At 47.7% G+C, this 11,497-nt stretch overlaps 1 protein-coding gene across 4 annotated transcripts in view; it reads right to left on the bottom strand.

The window, feature by feature from the left end:
• Window positions 1-11,497, bottom strand: part of TAOK1 (TAO kinase 1) — a 70,298-nt gene continuing 58,801 nt past the window's right edge. For all 4 annotated transcript variants that reach the window (XM_027660395.1, XM_027660398.1, XM_027660396.1 and 1 more), the window contains one exon: window positions 1-8,165. In XM_027660395.1, the coding sequence (XP_027516196.1) occupies window positions 7,704-8,165 (462 nt within the window). In that variant the 3' untranslated portion in view covers window positions 1-7,703. The remainder of the gene's footprint in view (window positions 8,166-11,497) is intronic.

Genomic DNA, 11,497 nt, shown 5'->3' with positions numbered 1-11,497 from the left:
TTTTTTTTTTTTTTTAATTGACTGGCAAAAAGACCTGGCATTTGCACAAAAGCTGCAAATGGAAAAGAGCCATCCCCTCCTCCCACCCGCTGCATCCTAGCCCAGAAAAATCCCAAACTGTTGGCGGAAGAAAGGAAAAAAAAAAAACCACAACAGGGGTGGAGGAGAGGAAAGGGAGGGGGAAACAGGTCGGAAAATACCAGGTTAGAGTTAACATTTCCTTGACTTCACACAATGCTTGTGCAAAAAGAAACAACTCCCCCCCAAACAAACAAAAAACCCAAACCCAGAAACATGCTGGAAATAATGAAAACAAATGGAAAGTAATATATAAAATTAAAAATATAAATAGGATGTCTGGCTGACTGGTAGAAGAATAGGTCATTTAGGTTACAAAAAGGAATATACATTCAAGAGGCTCTGAACCCAGTGGGGTAACTGATGTTAAACTTGTGTTAATAGTTAGGCTAGAATTCTCAAGTTTGTCTTTAAAATCTTCACAATACAAGCAAGCTATTTTTAAAAAATATACACTATACACACCTCACACAGCTTCTCCTATCCGTATTACACACGTTACACTACCCTCCCATCCACTACACCGAGGGGGGGGTCCCATGGCCAAGGGGCACAGGGTGGTCCCCCCATCCCATCCTGCCGGCCCCACGGTGGCGGTGGGGCAGCAATGGCTGCAGGGCCGGGCAGGTCCTTGGCCCCTCCACATCTTTACCACAACCTTCTCAAGCATTTACAAGTCACCAAAGGGCTGTAGACTTTTTATGTTATACACACTTCACTTTGTAACGTTAATTATTTACAATCAGGGCTGCCCCCCCATCTTTTAGCTGTTTCTAGGCAGGTAAAAAAAAAATGATCCTGTTCCAAGCAAGCAGGGGGAAGAGCTGTGGGGGGTTAGGAGGGAAGAAAAGCTGAAGAAAGAAAGCGGGTGGTTTGCTTGCCAGAAGCCAAACCCGTACGTGCACGTCTACCTCTCCTTCTCTGATCCTTGAATCCTTACAAGCTCCCATCCCCTACAACCTCCAGGACAACCAGACCCGGAGAGCACGGCCTCACCGGCGCTCAAACTCCTCTGCTCGCAGCTTCCCGGGATGTTCAGCACAGCTATTCTCAACTCACAGGCTTGCCTCTGCTACCCGACACAGAGCACAGGTCCTGACCATTTCTAGGAGCCCACCCCTCACTCAGCAGCAGCTCTTGCAGTGCAAGCCAACTGCAGCAGGGCAGGGACATCGGGACCCCCACAAGCCACAACACTGCACCCCCAAACTTGCCCTTGGCGGCTGCCACCGGCCACAGTTGGGCTCTGACAGAGCTGTGCAGAGGCAGCGGCCACTGACTTCAGCTCATCAACAACCCTGCACTGATTTCTGCACTCTGCTGAGCTCAGAGTTGCCATAGAAATGTGTGATACTGGCACTAAAAGCAGGCAACGATCTCAAATTAAAGTCTTTTTTTGTTTTGTTTTTTTTCCTCCAGTAGACTTAGATGAACTCAGGTTAAAGACAAAAGTAGTCAGAAGGGGAAAACAGATCATTTCTAGAGAGGTTGAAAAATATAGTCAACAAGCCGGTATTAAACTGCAGCAAAGAACCTGAACTTGGTTCCTGTTGAGTTCAGCTCCAGAGCAAGCTCCAAGCCACTGCTCTGTCCCTCGCACTGCCCTCCGTACGGCACACGACGCCCAAGGGAAGGAGATTCCACACAGCCAACATGGAAAACCCGGCCGAAGGCTGGAAGCCGAAAGCCCTGGCTGTTGGCCTCCCCAGCTCGAAATATTTAAGCACAAATTCCTTACAGCATCACTGGACAAGTCTCGGGGATTAGGTGCATGCTGAACTACGACTGGCAATTACAGTAGCTTTCTGCTAGCTGGCACATACTGTATCTATAAATTTTAGTACAAAAACTTAAAAAATACAGAAACTAGGTCAATTTGTTAACTACATATTTACAGATAATTACAATTCTTTTCACTGACAATAATTAAACTAATTGTCAGTGAAAATTCAAACTGTGCATGTTCTGAGGTACCCGTACTCAAGGGTGGGGAGCGGGGCAGGGACCGGAGGGGCGAGGTTGGGGGAAGATCCCCCTGGGTTTGTTCACATCCGTGGGGGCAACGCTCAGCCCTCCTGGTTACTGGTTCCTGGACTCAGTGTGTGTACTCAGAGAAAGCAAGGAGAGCAGGAGCTGATGTTGGGGTCTGTTTTCCCTAGGACATGGCTTTAGGATGTTTTGAGGATGCCAGGCAGGTGCAGAGCCAATGGTCACGTACCAAACTGCCTTCCTCCCCCTGGGGAGCCTTCAGGTGAAGTGCAAGTATCAAGACCCACAGCTCGGTGGTTAAGGTGCTTGTTTGCCAGCAAATCCGATTTACTAAGTCCCTCTCTAGCTGACAAAAGGTTCTCCTTCCTCCAAAGAAGGGAGCAGGGATGCAGCAGGCAGCATCATCACAGCTCAGCTGGCTGAACTGTGTTGTGCAACAGGAATCCAGGTTATCTGCCACCATCACTCCCCAGTGGGGTGATGTTTACTAGAACCACTAGATCTATCAGATTTTTTTATTTTCTGGCTGTAAACAGTGACCCACAACCCTCCAAGGTGCCTTGCACATATTTCTCAACAGACTCCGGACTCCAGCTCAATCGACTTGTAAAAGTGCAAACTGAAACAAACACAGCAGAAGGACAGCAACTGGCATCCCTGTCGGGGCATCCAGCGCTCCTCCATCCTTGGCACGTGGCTCTGGGCTCGCTGCCGGCCAGCACAGGGGTGGGAACATCCCACAGGCAGGAGCACAGCTAAAGATAACACTGCTTCTTGGGAAAGCGTAAGGTTGGCCCAACCAAACCTGAGCCTCTCCTAAAAAACTCACAAGAGACCTTCCAGAAGGGACAGAGGGGAAAATTGCTCCAAATTTTCTGGTAGCACAAAGAGAGCCCGGGGTTGGCATGTTGCTGAGCTGGCAGGGCATCCCTGGGGGTAAATACACGACCTGACGCCTGCAAGAATCACTTATCCTGCAAACTGCCAGATGCCTCCCTAAGATAGGGTCTGCAGAGGACAAAGGAGAGGGTCAGAAGGGTCTTCACAGCTTGAGGAGCTGGTGGTGTCCAGCATGGCACTCACCCCTCTGCTATACGAAAGATCAGAGCCAAGATTCACTAGAACTGCAGAGCAAGCACCCAGGAGAGGAACAAGGCCATCCACTGCTGGCTGGACTCAAGTGACAGAGCACACAGGCCTAAGCAGAATAAAGAATGGACCAAGAGCATCTGTGTGTCTATATATGCACATACATATTGTACACACAGATGTATTTTAAATCTTCCAATTTAGCTTCTCTTTTGCCCCTCCACATAACCAAACAACCTCTAGGTATCAGACACAGGCAAAGGTAGATGGTGTTCAGAGCTGGCGGCGGCTCGAACTCAGGAATGCCAAAAGCCAGTGCCGGTGCAGTGTGCCAAGACCGTGCCGGGCTTGTGATCTTTCATGGCGAGACGCAGCTGGGGACTCTGAGCTCAGCCTGCTGAGCACTTCACCGGCCCACTCGCCGCCTCCCCAGCAGATCCGTACAGTGCCTCCACTGCTTGCCTATCGCTAAACCCTCTTGTTTTCTTCTCTGCTGCCTTCTGACTTTCTGGTACCCTCTGGGAGCTCCCTCCTCTCCTTCACAGCACACCCGCAGCAGCCACCTACCCTCCCGCGCCCCAGAAAAAAGCAAGTTGCAATTAGCAGGGCTGAATCTCAGCGAGGGTGTTCAGCTGTGCTCAGCCCCAGCACAGCCTCTGCACATGTCGGTGCCCTCGCCCTGAGAGCCCTGCTGAGGGGCTGCTTTTGCTCACGAACAGGAGCGCTAAGGAACAGCAGAACTGAAGTGCCCTGACAGAAATGCACAGCATGAGGTGTGTGTGCACCTATACCCACACACACGTACGTACAGAGTATATAAATATATACAAATGAGATACCATATATATATCCAGAGAGATGTGCGTATTCAACAGAGTAATGGTAGACAGTGGTACGATAGGATTTATTGCCTCTCAAGAAATGGCACGTAAGCAGGGTCGAGGGGTGGGGAGCCTGGATGCGAGGGGCCCTGGGGGGGTTAAAACAACACAGCATCACCCCGGGATCGCCCAGGCTGCACCCCCGTGCAGGTCACAGCGAGTGTGCAACGCACGTTCTTCCGGCGTGGGAGGGTTGGGTGGGACACAGAGCGATGCCAGCCTGGCCCCAAGCCAGGCAAGGAATGGCTGCAGGGAATTTTTCTGTGGAAAGTTTGGTATCACACCACATTTAGTTCTTCAACCTCTTTGAAGCTCGCAGGCTCGGAGGGAATGCAGGTGAAACAGGGCTGTGGCCTCCATTTCAGTGCTGCAACCGAGGAAGAAAGCACGTAAAGTTCAACATGGAAGGGAGAGGTGGCTGCTGGCTCCCTGGGACCATGGAGAACAAGGAAAATGTGGTCCCTTTCACTGATTTTAAATAAAATCAAAGAAAATTCGAATCAGAAAAGAGGTAAAAATGCTGGCTGCTCTGTTTTTTCCATCTCTGGGCTAAACTACACCAGAACCTTAGATCTTTGCAAAGGGGAGAGAAAAATAACCACAGGAAAGAGATTTCAGGGGTCAAGCTGGTGATTTGAAAATACTGCAATAAAGTTTGCAAAGTAGTCCACACAGAAGAGTTTCCCCAGTGTTAAATACAAACATAAAAGACGCAAGAGAACATCTTTGCTGAGGTACTGGAGTAGCTTCCACAATTTACAGATTACAGTAATTTTAAACCCAAAGTTAGGGCATGACTGCAACAAGTATAATATGGAGTAATTTGTCTTACTTTTAAAAATAGAGTTTGCAAACTGATTCAGAGAGTGTTTGCATTTCTCTAGTGCACAGTTGTTCACGTATCTCAGAAATAAGCCTGAGATACATTAAAATTCTCAACACCAAGGGCCTCCTAAAATACCTTCAAGGCACAGCCTGACCCTGAGTCCCTCTGGCTACAGCTACGTAATGGGGTGTTTTCTCTTGAGATCAGGCTTTTTTTTTGGACAGCTTTTCTTCCCCCACATACACACAGGGACACACACATTTAGACCAGTTGATCTGAATCAGTTTTTGCAAACTATTTTAATTAAAATCTTAACTTGTTGGAATAGTCCAGGTCTGCACATGATATACATGTAAAAATGGTTACTACACAGTTCTTTTTGAATACAAAAAAGCCAATATGGGATAGCCATCATTTGGATTCAGCATTCAGTCATGCTTGACATTACACAAAGAGATGGGCTGAGAGAATTCTGTTAAGTAGCTCAATTTAAGCCAGAGACTTTGACCAAATTCAAACCGTAACAGAAGCAAGAATGAACCCACTGAACTTGCAGGTATAGCCTGTCCCCACTGTTGCTGCTGCTGTTTGGGATAGAGGAGCTGAACTCAAAATGCTGTGTTAGCACCATGCTCCGGGCACACCCTCCACACTCACACAGTGAACCCCAAAACAGTTTTGGCCTCTCATTTCGGTTCTGTCTTTCTAACACCAGGAAAACACAGGTACCTTTCCTAAATCAGTTTTGCTGCATTTCAACAACACTGCAATGCAAAAGAATGACCCCAAAACAACCCCAAACCATCCAATTCCACATAAAAACATAGCAGAGGAAAGGACAGGACAATTCACAGCCACCACTTGCCCTAGGGGGTGACCAGAGGGTACCTCCATGGAACCCCTGCCTCATCCCAGGCTTCCATCAACTGTTAGTACTACAGAGTTCCTTATTGAGGGGTTGCTCAAACATCTTGGTAGAGTTTCCATCTTCAGTTAGAGTGATATGCTACGTCAAGATGCTAGAAATCCCAGCTGGATTCACTGGACACTGGCAGAGAGTTAAGGATTGGGAGTGGATGGTAACTCAGCTGACGAAAGAACGTTGCCCTGTCGAGTACTGAACAGCAGCGAGACACCGGAGTATTTACTATATAAATATGTCACATGGACAAACACATTCGGAAAACCTCGCTTTTGAGCCCTATAAACATATTAAAGGCAAATCCTAGAGTTAGCAGCTAGTGTTTTCTTCAAGATGATTAGTGTGCAAGGAAAAACATTTACAAAGAACCCTGGTTGGTCAGTCCCCAAGATGGAAATCTTTGCCCCAAGCCAAATTTCATCTACCTGCTCTTCCCACAGTCCTATCTGACCCAGACCGCCCTGGCACTGGCACGAGAGCATGGGGGCATCTCTGGTTCCCAGCACGAAGGGATGACACGATGCCACAAAGTCATTCAGTTATGAGACTCCCTGACCCCTTATCACTGTATGGATTTCACAACCTCCTTTGCTTTCTTTCAGTAGTACAGCAGCTCCAACGAGCCCTCTGGAAGTAGTGCCTTCTCACATGGTGTGATACGCTGCCAAAATATCGCAGCATCTCAAGGGACTGTAAAAGTTGTGAAGTATTGCAGCAATGAAAATAATAAAAAGGAGCCTCACATGCAGCAAGATCTACAGTGGTGATGTGGGTTAGTCATCAGCTGGGAAAGAGTCATTGGCTCAGCTCCTCCTGGTACGCCGTGGCAACTAAACATTTCAACAGTTGGCTACACACCACATGTAAACAGGAAATTGCAACAAGCCAAAAAGGTAATAAATTGGTGGATGTAGTGTAATAATGAAAAACCCGATCAATGGCATTTTGTGACTATGGCATCCTTCAAAATACCTCTGGCATTTGAGACTGATTGGCTGAAAGTCTAAACATTTCTGAATGGAGCAAAAAGGACTATGCTGGGCTCCAAGAATTATTCTGATGCTTAGCTAAAATGAGATGTCACAGTATTAGCTGTACAAGTGCATTACTTACGCTCCTCTGCCCAACCTCATCTGAGCTACCAGCAGCACAGTCAGGGAGTGCCAAAGCAGATTTACAGTTTCAAACATTCCTAGCCTGTTCCCTCCAGACAGGTTTACCTACAGCGTTCTCGGGAAGCTGACCAGTGCCTTCTGAGAGAACATCACTTCTTTCATGACACCGAGCGGGCACTTGGGTAGAAGGGCCCTGATGAGCCCTGATGTCTCTTGGCCTCTCTTCTCACCCTTCTTCCTCATCTACAATTCTTTAAAAATGCCTCTTGGCAGAGGCAATACCCTAGAAATTTATCCAATTCAATGACAAATAAAAATGGAACAGAAGATCCAGCTGTTCCTCCCCTGGATGTTGGTTTAAAGGCAGCTCGCCTGGTTTTTGCAGGGTGGCAGTTCGAAATTTATGGACATGGGAGGAGGTCTCCATTCTCCCTCAGACTTCCTACATGGATGGCATGATGAGGGCAGTCTGAGGCCCTTCTGTTCTGTCAGTGTGACGACCACCAGCCAACTCTTCTGACTAATTGCATATATTTCACAGATGCCCTCCCAAGACCTCTCCAAAAAGTAAAAAAAAAACAACAAAACCAAAAACCACCCCCCCAAACCCTGCAGCCAAATACTATGACATCCCAGTTAGTAAACACAAAACGTAATGCTTTACAAAATGAATACAATATTCCATGTGCACCCAGCTTCCACACGTCAGCACCGCACTGAGGAGGCTGCTGGGCTGGTGTCTGTAGGCAGTTTCTGTTGGCAGACAGCTCCAGTGGAATTGCCACCCTCAGTTATTGTTTAAGTTATGTATAAGACATGTGTGAACCATTGGATATTTGTGAAGTAACACTTGTGCTCCTGCTCATGCCCTGCTCCGTCCGTCCCCCAGAAGCTGTCCGCCTCAGAGCCTGGGGGCTGTTGCGGACCCCTATAGCACTACTTCGAGGTACCCCCTGCATGGGCCCCGAGGGGTGACCCCATGGTTGGGGTCCACCTTGCATTGGATGGCCCCAAGCTTGTGGTGGGCCACCCATGGGATGACCCCAGTGAGGTCCTGCACCCCCAGTAGGATTGTGGGACCAGCCAGAAGCTCCCGGGTAGCTGTGGCTGAACGCCTCGGGGGAGAGATTAGAAAGAACCATATTACTAAAACCTAGCCTCATGCTTTCTGAGTCAAAGGCTTCGATCTCGCGAGCTTGACGCTCCAGCAGGCTTCGTATCCGCTCAGTACGCTCGTTCTGCAATGCCAGCATCTCCTCCTCAATCTAGGAAGGAAAAAAAGAGACAGTCTGTAGCAGCAGGACAGGCACAGCCTCCGGAGGACCTGTAACAGCTACTGAGGGACCTTCTTCCTGTGTTTGTCATTGAGACTGGCTCTAGATCAGATGTCCATGGGCATGTGACCCGTTCTGAACACAGAAGGGTTCAGTCCCACAGATCTGCACAGCCCAAAGCATGTTGAACACCAGTCAGAGGGTGTTGGTCTCCATTCCCTGGTGAATATACAAGTTTTAGGGAGGTGAATACAAAGTTTGCACTCATACCAACAGCTTGACATAGATTAATCTTGTAAGATACAGCAAAGTCTACAGCTTCCATAAAAGCCTACTGGGAAAACACCTTCAGGTGCAGCCAAACACTTGGCAATGCCCTAATGTGACCTTCACCATTTGTAGCTGAATCTGATGATGATGACTACTGTTTTCTCCAGGATTCAATGCACAAGCCCACGTTCAGCTTCCTCTCTAATGTTCACTGGCCAGATTTTCTTAGCTCATGTATTTATCACCTCCTATCCACCCCTTTCCTAATTTGGTTTCTCATATTTCAGTACCCTGGTACTTTCTCCAGGGTGTGTGGCTGAAGGACGTAGGCAGTGCTGTTTGAGTTGTGTGGCAGGTTATTAGCTAGATGATATGCAAGCTGGCAACTCCAATTTCTTCCCCATAACACTGTTCCAAATTGGTTTCCAAGAGTACTTTGGTCGAGGCACTGGCATCAGCACTCTAAGTACCAAAAACACGGGGCTATGGCCTCTTGACACCCACCAGACAGGGATGAAAGCCTTTCTTATTAGAAGTTTTGCAGTCAGGTGGAAAACTAAAGAACCATTATCTTCTTGCCAGCACTGAAAAAGCTACTTTTGGCCTTGTTGAAAAAGACCAAATGGGTAAAAAGCAGCAGCCAAGGCTTTCAGCACAGCTCACTGGCATCTCCCTGCTGTCAGCAGCAATGTGGCCAAGAGCTGTTATCTTGGTCTGTGCTGAAGGTACTGGGCAGAGCCTTGTACTTGTAAGCGCTCTCTTGCCTGAGTCAGGGAATATGCAAAGTGATTTCATCTGGAATTTCGGAAACAATCTGCTCCAGCATGAGTCATCTCCTGAGCCATTTGGGGCTTTCAGAAACTCCTTCTCCACTTGCCTGTTTCTTAGCTCTAGGTGAATGACAGACTCTGCATGGAGCAGCCTTGCTCACTATTCCTGCTGAAAGCCATGAAGGCAGAAGAGGAAGAAGGTGCCTTCTCTAACATTAGGTCTTTAAAATGCTCCACTTGTTTTTTTCCCCACTCCTGCTATCTAAGCAGAATTCTCCTTTTTCAATGTCTTCAGCATGTCACTGTTTTCAGGCTCTGTGACAGGGTAACACACAGGACTTGGTGCAACTGAACTTCACTGAAAGGCCTGACACTGCGTTAAAATGACATCCCTCAAATGGCCTCGGGATGCAGGACTCTGAAGATGAAGTGTCTGAGGCATGTGGGAAGGAAATGAGTAAATCTGAAGTCTTTTAAAGACACTCTTGGGACATGCTCATTACTGGTGCAACACAAACAACAATGCATCAGGGTATGGTTTGTACAGTGCCTCAGCCTCTGGCACTCGGAGGCTGCACATGGACGGGGCTTGGCTACTCCCTCTTTATTCCAGGCCTGGACACTTCTGCTCTGGTGAGTTATGGGGATGGGCATCAATAAAAAATTAAGAGTAGCCTGCTGAGAAAGAAGCAGAGTCCTATGCACACACTAACTTCTGGAATCTGGTTTATTATTGAACACCAGGGACTGACTTTGCCACAGGCTACACATTTATTTGTGCATATAAATGCAGACACTCATCTTGTGCACATACCTGCCCTTTCTCTGGCTGCCAGCTTCAGTTAGCACATGCCAGCAAATACCAGGTGACATCGCTGAGGGACCCACACCAGAATACTCTCAACTCTTAATTCTTACAAAAACAGACCACCTCTCCTCCCAAAAAACACCCCTGCAAAAGAAGGATGTGTCTGCCTTTGCACCCACATGTTTTCCCCTGAGTTGCTGCCAAGTGACTGTAACCCCCACCAAGGTCTCACTGCTGGTCCATGACTTTGTGATCTGCATGTGCCAGGACTGCATGTACTGCCAAATGAACCTATGGAGGTTGAAGCCCCATCAAATTTTTTGCTACTCTAAGGCAATACAGGAATACAAACACACAAAAGATCATGCTAGGTCTTATTTTTATCCTTTTTTCCCTCTCTATGCAATAGCATTGCCAAGCTTCCTACCACCATTACTGAAGCCAAATGCTCCACAGGGGCTTTCCATGCACAGAGACTTCAATCCTGGTCCACAATGAAAGACATCTTACAACTTTATTACTGGTTGATGTGAGTTTCCTTAAGTCACTGGCCTCACTGCAACTTTTAACATAACACTATCTGCAACACATGCTGCTCCCACAGAACAAGCACTGGCTCACTGTGGCACACTTCTTTCCCAGAGCAGCTCATGCCACCAGAGGGCAATGCACCTCCAGCATAAATCCATGCTCAAATGCCAGGCTGTGACGGGAGCTGAGACCAAAATAACTAGCGATGGTGTCTAAAGACAGCTATTGCACACGTCAGTGCCACACGGGAACTCTTCTTTCACAAATTCAGCTGTTTTCAGAGAGTCGTGTCCACTTGCAGGAGACCAAAGCCGAACAGGACTGTGCTGTGTACCCTTGGGGATGCTCCCTCGGCTGGCCATGAGGTGGAGCAGTGTTATGTGGACTACCCCAGTACCCATCCATTAGCCTCTGGGAGAACTGAAGTGTAAAGAACCTCGAGGCCACAGAGTAATTGCCCTAATTTAATAATCGCTGGACAACAAACTTGGGAACTGTAGTGTGAATGGTGATGGCTGGCACCCACAGGGCAAATCCAAGGGGAAAGGAACTGCAGGAGGAAGGGTGACTGTGTATTTCCTTTCACTGACTGATGCATTTCCCTTCCCTTGGTTTGTCTAGGCCACTAACACTTCCATACACACCACATGTCTGACACTGCATAGAAAAACAAACTTCAACAAGGAGCAACTGTCCCCCATGCTTGTGTTCTGGCTGCTTCAGTTTGCTCCAGAGACACAAAATTTCATAGGGAAGCTGCAGCCTGGTCTCCACAGACTGAAAAATGGAGTAGATCTGCAGTAAAATATCATTACCACAAAACACACAGTCTCAAATACATTTTAGCTTTTTTTCCCTCTCCTCAAAGACCTACTACTGATATTATGCTAATTCCCAAAGCCCCCGCCCCAGCTTTAGGTTGTTACTGTCTGTTCTCTGTTGAG

Source organism: Corapipo altera, unplaced genomic scaffold, assembly GCF_003945725.1.
Source record: "Corapipo altera isolate COAL_440 unplaced genomic scaffold, ASM394572v1 271, whole genome shotgun sequence".
Lineage (NCBI taxonomy): Eukaryota > Metazoa > Chordata > Aves > Passeriformes > Pipridae > Corapipo > Corapipo altera.
Note: the sequence above shows the minus strand (reverse complement) of the source record. Positions and strands in the feature narration are given on the sequence as shown.